At 47.8% G+C, this 16,268-nt stretch overlaps 3 protein-coding genes across 3 annotated transcripts; 2 read left to right on the top strand and 1 right to left on the bottom strand.

Moving 5' to 3' along the window:
* The first annotated feature begins 3,698 nt into the window (after nucleotides 1-3,698).
* Nucleotides 3,699-4,432, top strand: LOC123094198 (protein TsetseEP). The gene has a single exon (XM_044516257.1). It carries the CDS (start codon nucleotides 3,735-3,737, stop codon nucleotides 4,281-4,283), a length of 549 nt encoding a protein of 182 aa, XP_044372192.1. The 5' UTR covers nucleotides 3,699-3,734; the 3' UTR covers nucleotides 4,284-4,432.
* A 4,199-nt stretch (nucleotides 4,433-8,631) lies between these two features.
* On the top strand, nucleotides 8,632-9,362 carry LOC123094197 (protein TsetseEP). The gene has a single exon (XM_044516256.1). The coding sequence runs from the start codon at nucleotides 8,683-8,685 to the stop codon at nucleotides 9,106-9,108; it is 426 nt and encodes a 141-aa protein (XP_044372191.1). The 5' UTR covers nucleotides 8,632-8,682; the 3' UTR covers nucleotides 9,109-9,362.
* A 1,016-nt stretch (nucleotides 9,363-10,378) lies between these two features.
* On the bottom strand, nucleotides 10,379-12,704 carry LOC123094196 (inorganic phosphate transporter 1-11). The gene is made up of 2 exons (XM_044516255.1): nucleotides 11,532-12,704; nucleotides 10,379-11,175 (listed from the first exon to the last, which is right to left on the bottom strand). Exons 1-2 carry the CDS (start codon nucleotides 12,689-12,691, stop codon nucleotides 10,671-10,673), a joined length of 1,665 nt encoding a protein of 554 aa, XP_044372190.1. The 5' UTR covers nucleotides 12,692-12,704; the 3' UTR covers nucleotides 10,379-10,670.
* Between the last annotated feature and the right edge of the window lie 3,564 nt (nucleotides 12,705-16,268).

The following is a 16,268-nucleotide window of genomic DNA, read 5'->3' as shown; positions in this document are numbered from 1 at the left end:
GAATGACTTGTCAAAATCGGCATATGGGCATTTAGTAGCGGAGATCAAGTTTCTTATGGAAGGTAGAGAGTTTTTTCCCTTGAAAATTAACGTGAGCAAAATAGGGTGACAGATCAGTTGGCGTCGTATAGTAGTACGGAGAGTACCACTGCTGTGTGGCTATATAGAGGACCATCATGTATTGAGGAACTTCTGCCTCTCGATTGCAACCCTATTATAATGAAAAAAAATCCTTTTCACTCGCAAAAAAAGTAAATTTTGGTCTGTTTTTTAGCCTTTTTTAAGTTTTTTTTATTTAGAATATGGTATTTTTTTCCCTTGAGAAGATGGTCTATGGTGTAGTGAGCCGATCGCGCTGTAAGTTCTTCGTTGTAGGAAGGCCCATTTGGTTTTATACGAAGCCGGACTACTTGGTGGACTTCAGCCTGGCCTAGGGATGTAAGTGGCAAATAAATGGCATCCACAATCCCGTTTAGTTAGTTTTTGCTAGCTTGATGGTTCATTTTTCTCAAACAAACAAAACACCTTTTTGAACTATCATATCACTAGTAAGCTTGCACGTGCAATGCACGTCTTATTCGAGTTTAAAATTTGAATATGAACACGTTTAAATTTTAATCCACATATAGCTACTTTAAATTCCTTGCATATACTATGCCAGTTTAAATCAAGGTAGGATCCAGTACTTCGCAAATTGCGAACTTGCCTAAAGCTTAACTATATTGAGATTAAACCCATTGACGTAAATTTCTCTCCTGATGAGTCAATGCATACCTATTTAATTTCATACGCTTATAGGTGGATACAAGATCAGCATCAAAGGCAATCTACCCCTTACTGGTCTTACGCACACATATGAGCTCTCAAAATTCTGGATTTCGCTGTCATCTATCATATCACTACAATCTAAACACCATGAAGAAAGAGATAATGCCAAGGCAACAATTATTCATATCTTGCATGGCTTGGGTCCTTACAAGGCTACTTCCTTTCAGCTCGAGCCCATGGGTGCTAAGCCAACCAATTCATCAAGCAAAACCTGCATTTTCATGTGCTTCCACAAAATGCAATGCAAACTTAGCGGTGATCATTAAGGGCAACCCAAAAAGGAAAAGATAAAAATTCAAAGTATATATGCATTGAAAATATAAGGAAGCGAGCCCTTGCTCTACAACCAGGGGAGGGGGGGGGGGTACTCAGAGCATTAGCAATATTTTCGTTACAGGAATAAAAAACTTCAAGATATGAAATCAACATCAATTATGCCCTGATCTGTAAAGCTTTTGATATGCTAGTAAGCGTGCACGTGAAATTCACGTGTGTCTAGATAAAATATCCTTTTATTTTGCGGGGAGTATAGATAGAATATCCAATTGTAAAAGTCAAAAATATTACCAACGAATGTGCATTTGAGGTTTCAGAAAAGCTATAATTAAAATTTATACTTTGTAGTACTGCCAAAGTTTATTTCGTTCATTTCCTGACTGATGACAATACGAGTCATCCATTCTCTGCCAAAGTTGTATTTGCGCGACTCTCAAAAAAAAAGTTTCTGCAGTTTTGGCATGCGGTACCCTGAATTCATTGCATACATGCAGCTCTCCAGTTATGCCTACTGCATAGTATATCCATTTTACCACTGTTCGCCAAAATTTAGTTTTAGTAACTCCACTGTTAAATGTGAAGTTAACCAGCATGGATTTTTTTTTACATAAGAGAGATTCTGCATCTAGCTTCAGCCTTCGGCTCAATTACATATTAATAACAGTACCAACCACATGTATGCATAGAGGATGTGCAGGCCATTTAAGGACACTGTGTTTAGAAACGTGTTCCTACACTACAGAATGAATTTGCCAAAGCTGCGTGATAAAACAGAGAAACCCAAATGCACACATGAACGATGAGTAAGTTTCCGCATTAGTGGCACGATGATAGAACAGGCAACAGTTCAGACCACTTTTACCAGGTCCGAATTCAGAATTCAATTCAGTGCATACATGCAGCTCTATGCAAGTATATACAGTTGCAATCAAGAGAATTCCTAATGACATTGGAAAGCAAACAGTGTAATAAGGTACAAATGCACAAAAGACTATGCTAACCAAGAACAACATGGGCAGCTAAGCTCTTCGGAATTCACAAGGCACAGCCAATAAATTCATGCACTCCAAATGATGATCGATCAATACATTGGATAATTATAGTCAAGCATGATTTTGGTTTTATTTCAGAAAATAAGCTAATCAAGCACAGCAAAGCCTGCTGTTCACAATTCTGAAAACAAGATAATCCAACAGCACGACAGACCAACTAAGCTGATGATGACAACTGACAATGCATGGATCTAGTCGTACACGACGAGCTTCTAGTACTCTTCGCCGGCGATGGCCTCAGGGTTCACCACCCCGTCGTTCTTCAGAAAGATCTTGAGGAAGTTCTTGAAGAAGCCGCTCACCATGGCCACCCCCGGCTGGGTCGACGTCACCAGCGTCGACTGCGAGTCACGCAGGTTCCAGAAGATGATCCGGGGCACCACGTCGCCGTAGCCAGCGTCCCTGAACTATTTGCAGATCACCTCGTAGTCAGTCTCCCACACGGAACAGACTCCCGCCGGCTGTAGTAGTAGTAGGCGTAGGCGCTCCCAGACGCCATATTGAACTCCATGTCGCTGTACACGAAGTCACGAACACGGTCCTGATCATCTTCTCCGGCGCCAGACTCGCGTACTCGCCTCCACCGCCGTGCGGAGGATCTGGTCGAACACCCCCTGGAAGTTGGTGAGAGATAGACAAATTTTTAGGAACGGAGGGAGTAGAAGATAACTATTGTGAGAGATAGACATGAGAATTTGTAGGAAAAGAAGTAATGGCTGGGCGGGGGGGGGGGGGGGGGTGGTGTTATTTTTACAGACACTGCAACTTCATCTACTCACACACAAACACATGGTTCGATCGAGAGGAACGTTAAGTAAACCCAAATTTTCAATGAGCCACCTGGAGAGAACAGTACTCGAACGCGCAGTTAATTTTCAACATGACATCAAACACAAACAGATGGATCCTCGGTTATCTTTTTGACTATTGTGTATTTAATGGATTAAAGCTCCGTACAACAGTTGCTTTATATAGGCCGGCAAGCAATATGAGAGAAAATCGAAAAGCGACTCTTCATCCAATCAAGTCATCTCTTGGTGCTCAAGGTTCAAAACGTATGATATGCTATGATGTCATTTTGAATATTACTTTTGGACAACCACTTATAGATGACAGTTTGAAATTAATATCCTGAAGACCTTGTTGATCTTTAGGACGACATGTCTACATCTGCATATTCATGCCTCTGCTGAGTAAAGTTGTAGAGTAGTTAGGTAGGATAACTATTGTTGCGAAAAAGTATAAAGTGGGATATATGGGCTGAGCACGTCCAATCCATCCCTGTAACTTAACCTTTCTTTATACGCATAGCACAGGTAGATATATGGAGTACAGGTTTAAAAGTTGCAGCCACAGTCAAGGTACCAATCAGAGATATTGCATACACATAGGCATTACTCATAGGTTGCACTTTACGCTAACGGAGTAGCATTAGGTACACCTGATTAATAGCCAATGGACACACGCCTACCGTTGATTGGCTAGCCGTGGCTATAAACACCAAGCTGCGAAGTGTCCGTCGAAGTAATCAGCTGGCCATCCATCTCCCACTGCATACCATCACGATAGTCGCGAGACATGGCGATGCGTTGCCACTCTTCCTGTAGCCTCATATGCATCGTCTTCCTCCTCGTTTTTGTTGCTGTGGCAGCGGAGGGTGCAGGATACGTGCAGGCGCGGCAGCGGAAATTACAGCAGGTGCCAGCACCACCGCCAGTGCCGCTGCCAAACCCTAACCCGCAGCCTGACCCAAACCCACAACCTTTGCCTATGCCAGACCCAAATCCGCAGCCATTACCGCAGCCTTTACCGCAACCACTGCCGGGCCCAAACCCGCAGCCACAACCTCTGCCACAACCGTTGCCTGACGCAAACCCACAGCCACCGCCATTACCACAACCTCTGCCACAACCACTACCGGGCCCAAACGCACAGCCTCTGCCACAACCAGACGTCCAAGGCTCGTATCCGCAGGTACAACCATTGCCAGATTCAAACACGTCAGGGCGACAAAATAACGCACTACAGGGACCGCAACCACTTGGTGCAGCTTCAACGTTATATTCATGTGGTGCTACATACAAAAACATATTTTTCATGGGTTTATTGTTGTACTATTTTGTGTAGATAAAGCGATGCTTTTTCATGTAAATAAATCTACCATTTTGTAGACTTTGTATCTAAAGTGATGTATCGGTCTGGCATGATCTCTCTGTATTTACATTCATACTACTAATGTACTATATGCAATAAATTTTTATATGATTCTACAAGTAGTTTGTGTACTTCGAAAAAATAGAACCATTTGTGTACATATTGTGATGTCTTTTGTTATACTTATCGGACTGAGTTGCGTATGGTAAGCATACCTTATCAAATATTGTTTGTTTAGAGTAAGGTGTGCCTGCATTTGGAAATTTGGTTTTGGTCTTGTTTTCCTTAAATATAAAAGGATTACATGATACCAAATTGTTATCATTGGATCTGTGTGAGTCTTGACTTTTCAGAACAAAGATGGTCCATGACAAATTAATTTGGTTGATGACCCTCCCTTAGTGGATGACCAAGAACAAGTAGAAGAATTTTAATTTCAACAACACAATCTCATGTTCAAAAAGGTAATGATGATTCTCCTGTTTTGGTGGTAGAAAGGGAATCAGGTGTGCGGTGCAAAATTTGGGATTATCCTCCTAATGATCAAGAAAAAGCTCGAATGTCATATATGAAGCAGGCGCCATATCATTTTCGCATGGACAAGTATCTTCACAATGAGTTTCTCTATCTTCTATTGTCTATATTTTCCTTTTGTGTGATGCGCAATTCAAATATTGTATATCTTTTTGCTGTTGATGGTGAATGGTGGTATAATCAATGATATTTTTCTATTACGTCTGTTACGTTATTTTTTTCGGAATTTTTTGTACAAAAGTGTTGTCCTCTTTAGTGACCACCTATAATACAATTTTCATGGCTCCGCCACTGCCGATGGGCTTATTGGGTGAGCTCCCACAAAATGCATCCCTAACAGTTGTTCTCAACCATGGAAGACCTCCCAAAGGAGAACAGACATCCCCCGGGTGCTGCTCACAAGCATTAGAGTGAACCTCCAACAAAATGGCATAACGCCAGATGTCGGGCGCCCTAGAGGCAAACCCAAACCTAGACCTAGCTCTAGACCTACTATATACATAGATGAGCCAACCTTCTAACCCATCCCTACTTCGACCAATGAGGCCACCCGAGGAGAGAAAGAAGAGAAGTGGGGGAACCTCTAGTGGCTCTTGAAGAGACGGAAGGAGAGAGAAATGAAGGGGAGAAATAATGCACCGGTAGCATAGCCCGCGTGTTAGGCAATCAACTATAAGATGTGCATATCTATTGTACTCTTTGTATATGCCACTAACAATTGTATAGTTGGATCAATGTCGTAAGAGGAAATTCATTGTTTCTATAAACCGGCGATCTTGAAAATTGATTCTTGATATAAAGGTCTGTCGAGCAATTGCATATCTTAAAATTATATGTGTAAATTTTGGTTTATTGATATATAGTTTGTCAGCTGCACATTTGTTGAATGAGAAATAATAGTTTCTTAAGTTGCCGAGGAATAGCAAGTCTTTCTTTAATTGTAGACCTGTTTGAAAGACAGGAAAAATGTAAGAGTTTTGCAGGATATAATTCATATAATTTTCTTCTTCTTTTTTGTACCCTTTGGAACAAAGGACTGGTCACTCCCGATTTATCTGGGCTTCCTACGGACTAAAGAAATTATAGAAGAAAATCAGATATAATGTGCCACCTCCTGTTTTTATTTATTTTTGCATCGTTCTAGATTAATTTTGTCTAGAATTCCTATTTTCCATACATGACTTCCAAGCGATAGTTTTCAAGTTTTCATATTTTCACATGATCTTTCCTCCTATGGTGGATCTCTTCGACTATGAGCTCTCAGTTTCCACCTTGTTGGAGATGTTGTGTATGGGGAAAAGGCAAGGTTGACCTGGTGCGGAGTGTACCACATCTCGATGACATCTGTGCAATAGAGAGTTGTTGTAAGAACATGTTGTGCATCTCCACATATCTTGACCAATATCTCTTGGCACCAACGCAAAGGTGCCAGGCATTGCTCCCTCGACAATGGGATGCTGACAATGGAAGTCTCTTAGCAAATCTCATCGCCAGAGTGTTCGATCAATTGGCGAGCAGTGCTGAGAGAGTACTGGACTTGATACGGGAAGACATAGCAGTATGGCGCTCAGCAGGCTGCATAGCGGACCTTGGTCCATAGCGAGTCTTTGGCATTTGTACCTTGTTGTAATCGTCATATTGTGGGGTTCATGGGACTCTGGTTTTCAGTTCTAGTTCGCCTAGACTGCTAACCGCGTTGTATTTTTTCTTTCCTTCTAATAAAGATCGGCCAAGGGCCCTTCGAGAAATAGGAGAAACATAACATTTTGAGCCGACGTGCTAAGTGAGCCATAGGGTACAAATGTTCGCATCATGACATTTAGATCTTTGATCTTGACAATTGCACAAGTAGGTCCTTAAGCTTGCATAAAGGCATAGGGTCAATCCGTGTTACACTTAAGTAGATAAGACAAAATTGAACCAACCCTAATAGATCAGTATTTTTCCCCTGATACTACTACTGTGGAATTCCACTCAGGGTCCGAATCCTGCTCCAATGAAACATTTGCTTTGTAATCATTTTGGTAAATTTGCCCCAAGTAGAAGCTTGGCATGATCAAAAGCAAATGCAAGCAGTGCGCTAAACCTGACAATAATGTCGCAATCAGAGGCAAAAATATCGGTACAACATAATTCTTAGCCTATCTAAATATATCGTGGTGTTAAACTCTGTAACCATGTTTGTTCTAGAGTTTGGGCTCCATGGAGCCCTTTTATGAAAAACTCAAAAATCATGTTTCAAGTTTCAGCAAATTCAAAAATAAAACCCACATGTACCTTCGAATGTGTATACACTTTCATAATGATATATTTTTACATCTGAGCTGCAAAAAAGAACAAAAAGGTATTTTTTAGCACATATACTGTTCACCATTAGAATCCACAATTTGTTTTCTAACATTTTTTTGAAACTTCAAACATTATTTTTGATCTTTTTGTTAAAAAAAAGGATCCACGGAGTCTGATCTCCAAAACGACTCTGTTCTATCCCCTTCGTCTGGGTTTAGAAGGCGCGGTTAAAAATATCTTCTGGACAAAATAATATACACTAATGTAAGGCTTGTCTCATATTCCCATATCTTGACAGAATGGTGAGCCACCGCATGTAGCCTTTTTTTTGCGGGTAAAACTTTCAATATATTCATCTTCAATCATGCCAGTACAACGAACACCAGAAATAATAAAAATTACATCCAGATCCGTAAACCACCTACCGACGACTACAAGTATTGAAGCGAGCCGAAGGCGCGCCGCTGTCATCGCCCCTCCCTCGCCGGTGCCGGACAAACCTTGTTGTAGTAGACAGTCGAGAAGTTGTCATGCTAAGGCCCCATAGAACCAATGCACCAGAACAGCAACCGCCGCCGATGGAGGGTGTAGATCAGAAGGATCCAACCTGAAGACACAGAAACATAGATGAACGACGAACAAACCTGAGCAAATCCACCAAAGACAGATCCGCCGGAGACACACCTTCACACGCCCACCGACGATGCTAGACGGATCACCGGAACAGGGGCTAGGCGGGGAGACTTTTATTCCATCTTCAGGGAGTCACCGCTGTCTCGCCTTCATAAGTAGGACACAAACCCTAACAAAACTCGAAAAAGATATAAAAACGAAGCCCTCCCACCGACAAGGGCCGAGATCCACTCCGCCTCCATGACACTAAGGCCACCGAAGACGGGGCGGACCGCCGGCGGCGCCGGCGGGAGGCAAGAGGAACCCTAGCTTTTTGAAAGCCGGCGGCTGGCTAGGTCGTCTCGGGTACAACCGAAGAGTTTCAACGCATGTAGCCTTTGCTGCAATCAAAATAGTAAATGGCCATCACATCACAAAATAGTAAATGGCCATCACATCTTAGCGATCTACCGGGCTTTCTTTTCCATTGTGAATTGAACGGAAGTATTGCACTAACGTGTACACGGTCGCTCGTGGTTTCTAGATGATGGCTGATCACATAGATGTGTGAGCAGTGGACAGCACAACTAACATAATTTTCTGAATGCGGGGGACAACTAACAGAGTTAAAATATTGTTACCCTTCTGCTATCATCGCATGGAGACACACACGCAAAGTCCAGCTGTGCTTATTAACACCCTGTAGGTACGCACATTGGTTCCTTCATTTGTAATTAACCAATATAACTTCATTGCCATGTTACACAATACTTGTCACTCCAGCTAGCTAGATGCAATGTTAATTGATGCAGCCTCCAGATCTGCTTTGTTTCGCCCACCCTATAAAACCACACAATATGTATCTCCAGTTCTCCACACAACACACACAAAGCACATCAGGTGCAACACTAGCCGCAAGCACAAGAAATAGGCAGCAATGGCGAGGCATGGCCTCCTCGCCGTGCTCCTCATCGGGGTAGTGGCAGCATCCACTTTCCACCAAGCATCCGCTGCTGGCCGAGGCCTTGCTGCCGTCAAGAAGTTTGCAGAGCCAAAGCCAAAGCCAGAACACAAACCAGAGCCAATGCCAAAACCTATGCCACTCTCAGAGCCGGAGCCTTGCAAACCTGAACCGATGCCCAAACCCAAACCAAAGCCTAGACCCAAGCCTGAACTTGGACCCAAGCCCGAGCAGATGCCAAAACTGAAGCCAAAGCCCAAGCCCAAGCCCTGCTCCAAACCAAAGCCAAAGCCTAAGCCCGAGCCCATGCCGAAACCTGAACCAAAGTCGGAGCCCAAGCCTAAACCTGAACCGAAACCGAAGCCGCCTCCAAAGTGCAAACCACCGACCAATCACAGTTGATCGATGGGATACTGATATATGCCAGTTACTGGAGGAGACCCCGTATGAAGCCACAGTGTGTTATTTCTAGAATAAGTGGTGTTGTATTCCCTGTATTCATTTATAGTTCCATGCACGTGTGATAAGTATTAGTACTCTGTAATTATTATTTGCATGTTGGTATATGTTAAATCTACTTTGTATGTGACTCGGCACATTCTTTTGAGTATCTACGCATGATCGCATCCATTTATATGAATGAGCTATTCTGTCCAGTCTATGTTGTTTTCTCTATAGGGTGCAGTCCCATTTTTTTTTTCTTTTGAGAACCTATAGGGTGCAGTCTCATGAACATGTATGCTTTTTTTTTCCAGAATTTTTTGAAACTTCAAACTATGATTTTTGACTTTTTTAAAATAACCACCATTTTGTGGGCTCACTTCCCCTATTGCATATACTGTCTTATTCTTTTTTTTTCTTATCGTTTATAATCACACGTGGCCATTAATTTCTGGAGATGGTGGTCGCGTGCGTGGAACGGTAATTCAAGACCGAGAGGGCACATATGACAGTGTTCTTCAAGGCGTTATAGGCGTTCATGTTCCAGGAGATCAGCCTACCAAGATCGAGAGCCGGCCACACTAGCACCTTGTCTCCTTCCGTAACCCTCGTCTGTCACGGTCATAGTCGCTCACTCACGAGGAGGCCTGATGAGGATGATGCTATTGTGTTACCTTGTCTATTATGGTTGCAGGGGTAACGTGGGTTGCCACCTCGATGCTTCCGCTGCTCTGTCGTGCTCCTGCAGTCCTGCTCTTCTACTTGGTTTGTATAGTTCGACCAGCATGTAGTTCTCTTTTATTTTCTTGATTCGCTCCGCTTGCGAGCTGTAACACTTTTAAAACTTTGTGGTATTTCGTGGATTGTTTAATAAGATGGCTGCATGCATCATCATGATGCAGAGGCCGGGGGCACGCCTCCATTTCTAAAAAAAAGGTTGGTTCGACCAGCAGCCTTCAGAGGGAGTCTAAGCCTACTCGATTTAAATCGAATGTTTACCAGCTTAACAATTCGTTCCAAAAAGCAGGATTGTATGGTCTAGGTAGTTTGTTCTTTCTAGCTGTTCGGTTGGAGATTTGGTAATGAGAAAAGAATACCAGTTCGTTAACTTATTGAGATGCAATACAAATTAACTCTGTACGACAAGAAAAAAAACGCAGTGCACATATATGCATGCCTACTCGACGTGCATGGTATTTAATTCTGTAAACTTGGTTACCCCTTAAAAAAATTCATTAAACTTGACATGCATTATTATTATAAGTATAGCAATACATATTGATGATTGAGAAGGGAAATCCCTAGTCAATGCTCATACATCCACACTGAAAACTCAATATAACCTTAACAACACAATGGATGGTATCACACACAAGCAATCCTATTGCAATATTATACGTGTAGATAAAACAAACTCTCAAACCAAGTGCCTGGCAACTTAAGTAGCATGCAGCTGGTCGCCGTTATTCTTGCCCCCTTTCTAAATTCCCTGATATAGAAGATAAGATGCGTGGTGTCATGCATTAATTCATGGACGATGGTGGCTGCCATTCGGTGCTTGAAGGAGGGGCCTTCTCGACATCCTTGTCCACATGCCCAGCGGCCGCGCCGGCAACGTTGCCGTCCTCGCCGGAGATCTCTTCGAGCGATCGGCCCATCGTCTCGGGGACGAGGAAGGTGAAGAAGAAGCCGAACATGTTGGTGACAGAGAGGAGAATGAGCGCCTGCTTCATGTGCTTGGGGTCGCCCTTGAGGGTGAGGGTCTGCACCCCGAAGGCGGCGACGATGGCGCCTGCCTTGCCCGACGCGGCGCTGATGGCGTGGCATGTAGAGCGGACACGCGTGGGGAATAGCTCGGCCGGCAGCACGAAGGTGGTGCTGTTGGGCCCGAAGTTTGCGAAGAAGAATGTGAGCGCGTACAGGATGGCGAATAGGGCGTGGCCCTTGTCCTTGAGGTATTCGTATTTGATGCCCATCACTAGCATGAACAAGGACATCATGAAGAAACCAAGGAGCTGGATCAAGTACCTGCAGTAATTCATGGATGCTCAAATTAATGTGTAGGTGTAACAAAACTAACCAATTCGGTCTCGCATGAGCCATGCATGCATATAGGTACGTACTCCCTCCTGCCCTTTTTACCCCGCATACTAGATTTTTGTCCAGTCAAACTTCGTACCAAATTTATGTTAAAAAAAATATCAATATCTATAATAAATAAATATATACACTATAAAACTTCATTTCAAAATGAACATAAAAATATTTATTTGGCTTTGTGAATGTTGATAATTTTTTTTCTGTAAGTTCGATGAAAGTAGAGATACTTTGATATCAGACAAAAACTTATATGCTGACTAAAAAGGACCGGAGGGAGTACATACCTTCCCATCTTGTCGATGAGGGCCACGGTGACCCAGTAGCCTGGGAAAGTACCGAAGAGGGCGATGAGGAACATGGCTCGTGATATCACGAACACCTCTTTGAGGGCACTCATGGTGCCCGGGGGACCGGTGAGGTTGATGGCTGGGAAGATGTCCTTTTGTGTGAGGTTCTGGCTGTAGAAGGCGATGTCGAGGAGGAACCACGTGGTGGTGGTGCCGATGAGGTGCAAACCGTGACGCCGCGCGAACTCCATGGACAGCAGAGAGTATTCGTTGGCTGCCCTGAACTTTGAGAGCTTCTCCTGCTCCTCGTCGATGCGGATCTCCAGCACTTTCTGCATGTCGTTGGTAGCCTGCTTGGCGTTACCCTCGATGAGAGCGGTGTACCTGGCGGTCTCGGGCATCTTCATCCGCCAGTAGAAGGTGGCCAACGCGGGGAATGCCCCGAGCATGAGCACGACGCGCCACATGTAGTCCGCCCCGGGCCACTGCTCAATCTGATGATCAACTGTCCAGCCATGGTGCACATTCCACGCCGGTGCAGGGTTGTAGTGGAGGAAAATGGCGGAGACGATCATGGACACGAGGCCGGCGAAGATGATTCCGACCCCCTGCATGGCGAAGACGGCGGCGATGAAGGCGCCGCGGGTCTTCTTGTTGGCGTACTCGGACATGATTGTGGCGGAGAGCGGGTAGTCCCCGCCGATGCCGAAGCCGAGCCAGAAGCGGAAGAAGCAGAGCGTGCCGATGACGGCGCTGGCGGAGCTCCCGAAGGAGAGGCCGGAGCCGATGGCGCAGACGGCCATGAGGACGAGCGTGATCCCGTAGACGCGCTTGCGGCCGAGCTTGTCCCCGAAGTAGCCGAAGACGAGCTGGCCCATGAGGGTGCCGACGAGCGCGACCCCCGTGACCATGTTGTTGATGCGCACGGGCATGGTGCCGGGTTTGCCGATGTCGGCGTTGCTGTCCGGGTAGTAGAGGCGGCCGAGCAGCTTGGAGACGGTGGTGATGCAGAAGAGGTCGTAGGCGTCGGTGAAGAAGCCCATGCCGGCGATGACGATGGCCTTCATGTGGTACATCTGGGTGCGCGCCGAGTCCAGCGCGTCCAGCACCGCGAGGTTCTGCCCCCCTCCGCCGCCGCCCGCCCCATTCTCCGCCATCTCGGTCCTAACTTTTTTCGATAAAGGGCGCTTTTATGAGACCGTGTCTCAACTCTCAACTCAACTCCCGTGGTTGGTGCTTTGCTGCTTGCTCGCCATGGTTCTTATAACTGTGCTCCGGCCGGAGATTATGACGATGAAGCAGAGGACGGCGGTAACGAGGGAAAACTGTCGTCGTCGCTCGTAGCCTCCGTCTGCCTCGTGCTGGTTGGCTGGCAGCATATTCCGCATACGACTCGGATCATACATTTCTCACCCATTGCACACACACGGGCATACTTGTACAAGGTTAATACACCGGGACAAACATACACGACAGAATAATACCCTTGACAAAGACGAAAAATAAAATAAACAAGCAGCCGTTCCCATCTAGAAAATGGCGGGAAGCGAGGCGTGTGCTTATTTTGTCTCGCTCGTGAAATTTACTTGGAAGCTAGTGCTGGGGAACGCACCTCGACATGGCAGGAGCGAAGGTAACTAAGGCACAAATGTGTCTTTTTGGCAGGATATTCCGCAACCAGTCGACCCCCCTTGCTCGTCGGCGATAGGCAGGTATAGGAGTCCCGTAAGAACAAAGGGAGGTCCAGCTGTCAAACTTAGTTTTCCAACGGTTGCAGGCCAACTGTCTGAATCATCGGTCGTGTGTGGTAATAAAAAAGACTGTTTTGCTTAACGTTAGTCGGTCAGCTGAGATTTAGCAGAGTCCCGGTCAAGTTCATGGCCATTCGATCAAATGCGTTGAGATTGTGTGAGGCTTGATGCCGTGATGGCTGATGTATTTCTGTATCGCTGTCCATCGTCATGGGATGTGCTCCGTATAAAAAATATTTTGCTCCTGACCTGGGCGCGCCATGTCATCTACCCGCGTGCGGTGCCACGTCATCGATCCGTGGGATTGTACGTCCGTGTGCGCACCTATGCCGACGGCCCTGCCGTGGGCATACATTTTATTTTATTATGTTTTTCTTTTACTTTATTTTATTTTTTATTTTTTATTTTTCCACAAGATAAATGTGCCTTATCTAAACAGAAAACATACCCCGATGGTATATCGATTGCCCCCCTCACGGACGTCGCTCCCGCCGTGTCACGGAAAGGGGAAACGATCGACACAGAGGGAATCTGGTTAGTGGAGGGGATTCGGGGTGTAGCTATGCCACTGAAACATCGCACGGGTCCTGATGCATGTGTGAAAGTGTTTAGGCATGCGTAGACGCCCATCTTGGGGCTCCGCGGTGTGGCCCCCCTCCACGCAAGGCAGTGCCCCCGTCACTTGGAGGGGGGCCACAACCTGAAGGCGCGTGCCGCCTCTTCGGACATACCACCACACCACCCCGCATGTGTGAGGGCCCGGTGCGACGCTCCGATGTCATTGCTACCGCCCCCAGGCCCCCGTCCCGCCTAACCTTGTAGCGTTTGACCACGAGATCTAGCCCTTTGTCTTTACACGGACGGGCTTTGACCAGTGGAACTCTCCCCCCAGTTGTGTTAGGTCAGCCCATAAGAACACTTTGGAGCAACATCCCGGCCAAACCCATAGCAAGGTCCCTTCCGTGTAGACCCGACGCGTCCGTTTCGCCCCTCCAGGTACCGGCGGCGTCGCCGTCCGTGAGGGGGGCCACACCCCGGAGACGCGTGCCGCCTCTTCAGACATGCCACCACACCACCCAGCATATATGAGGGGCCAGTGCAACGCTCCGGTGGCATTGCTACCCCTCCAGGGCCCCGTCCCGCCTAACCCTGTAGCGTTTGACCACGAGATCTAGCCCTTTGACTTAACACAGACGGGCTTTGACCAGTGGAACTCCCCCCCGGTTGTGTTAGGTCAGCCCATAGGAACTCTCCCCGTCGGCATAGAGGTGCCACGTGTCGCGCAGCTGTTGGTTGATACGTCTCCAACGTATCTACTTTGCCAAACACTTTTGCCCTTGTTTTGGACTCTAACTTGCATGATTTGAATGAAACTAACCCGGACTGACGCTGTTTTCAGCAGAACTGCCATGATGTTGTTTTATGTGTAAGAAACAAAAGTTCTCGGAATGACCTGAAAATCCTCGGAGATAAGTTTCAGAAAATATAAAAAATACTGGCAAAAGATGAAGGCCAGGGGGCCCACACCCTGTCCACGAGGGTGGGGGGCGCGCCCACCCCCTCTGGGCGCGCCCCTCTGTCTCGTGGGCCCCTTGGAGCTCCGCCGACCTCAACTCCAACTCCATATATTCCGTTTCGCAGAGAAAAAAATCAGAGAGGAAGTTTCATCGCGTTTTTCGATACGGAGCCGCCGCCAAGCCCTAATCTCTTTCGGGAGGGCTGATCTGGAGTCCGTCCGGGTCTCCGGAGAGGGGGATTCGTCGCCGTCGTCATCATCAACCATCCTCACTACAAGGATACGCCCTATAAAGCAACACTAATTCTACAATGTTTTGACTATATGTTGTAAAATTCACGATAGATACGCATACAAGCGATGTAGTATATGCGTTGCAGAGTTGCAGCTCATACCCTATTGTGGTACATATATGAAAAGAAAAAAAAACAGGAGAAAGGAGACAGAGACGCACGGGAAACAAATCCCCCGGCTAGTCCTTGTGCCGCTCTACTACTAGCCTCGACATGAAAAAGATGGGCGTCTCTCCTGGCGACCTTGTGGGCGGCTCCGCCGCGCCCTTCCCCTCGCCGCCGGCACCCTGCCTCGCCCCTCCCTCCTCCGCGGCCCCGCTGCCGCCCTCTCCGGCGGCCACCCCCTCCGCCGCCGCGTCGCCGGACCGGTTTTGCTGGGCTGATTGCGCTGAGGATCCCCCGTCCCCCCCCCTCGTCATCCCCTGCCCCGGCTCCTCCCTCCTCCGGGCTCCGGACATCTCCTCCCTGCCGGCCTGGGGACTCAGCCCCCCACGTGAGGGGTTCGGCCCCCGGCAGGCGGGCGCCCCCCTCCCCCCACCCCTCGGCTCCCCTGAGCCCTCCTCGGGCTGTCGCCGCCCATGCCGGGAATTTGGCCGGTCGGGCTTCGCGCCGCCGGCGCGGGCGTACCTAGGGCGTGGCTGGGCGCTCCGAGAGGGGCGCCGCCCGCTCCTCCTGGCGCCGCCCGGTGGTGGTGGCTCGGCCGCCAGGTCCCCCGCCCCCTCCTCCTCGCCGGCTCTCTCCCTCCCTCCCTCCTTCTCGCTCAAGGCGCGCCGCTCCGCCCCATACCGGCCGTTTATTGCGCATTTCGAGACGTCCGGTCTCCGGGTGCGGGCTGTCCGGGGTGCCGTGGCCCCTCCTCCCTCCCGGGCTGGTACCGCGCCGGCGGCGGCGCTGGTGGCTGGCTCCGGTAGGGTTCCATCCCTCTCCCCTGAACCCTCTCTGAGCGTGGGCCGCTCCGCGCGGGCGGATGGGCTGCTGGGCCCTGGCCCGCCCCGGCTGCTGGACCCCCTGCGCCGGCTGCTGGGCCCCCCGCGGCTCGCTTCGGGCCGGCCCGCCTCGATGCTCCCCATCCGGCCCAGCCTGGACCGGCCAGCTCCTTGCCCTAGGCCCAGATCGGGGGAAACCCCCTTGATCTGGCTCCCGTGTGGATTTCCCCTGCCTCCTCCCTCCTGCG

This window comes from Triticum aestivum, chromosome 4B (assembly GCF_018294505.1).
Source record: "Triticum aestivum cultivar Chinese Spring chromosome 4B, IWGSC CS RefSeq v2.1, whole genome shotgun sequence".
Taxonomy (NCBI): Eukaryota; Viridiplantae; Streptophyta; class Magnoliopsida; order Poales; family Poaceae; genus Triticum; species Triticum aestivum.
Note: the sequence above shows the minus strand (reverse complement) of the source record. Positions and strands in the feature narration are given on the sequence as shown.

What these genes read in the sequence shown, in the direction of transcription:
- LOC123094197 (XM_044516256.1), top strand. Translation starts at nt 8,683, where the DNA reads ATGGCGAGGCATGGCCTCCTCGCCGTGCTCCTCATCGGGGTAGTGGCA.
- LOC123094198 (XM_044516257.1), top strand. Translation starts at nt 3,735, where the DNA reads ATGGCGATGCGTTGCCACTCTTCCTGTAGCCTCATATGCATCGTCTTC.
- LOC123094196 (XM_044516255.1), bottom strand. Translation starts at nt 12,691, where the DNA reads ATGGCGGAGAATGGGGCGGGCGGCGGCGGAGGGGGGCAGAACCTCGCG. An exon ending in CTCATCGACAAGATGGGAAG is followed by an intron (nt 11,176 to 11,531) that starts GTATGTACTCCC and finishes GAATTACTGCAG; the next exon opens with GTACTTGATCCAGCTCCTTG.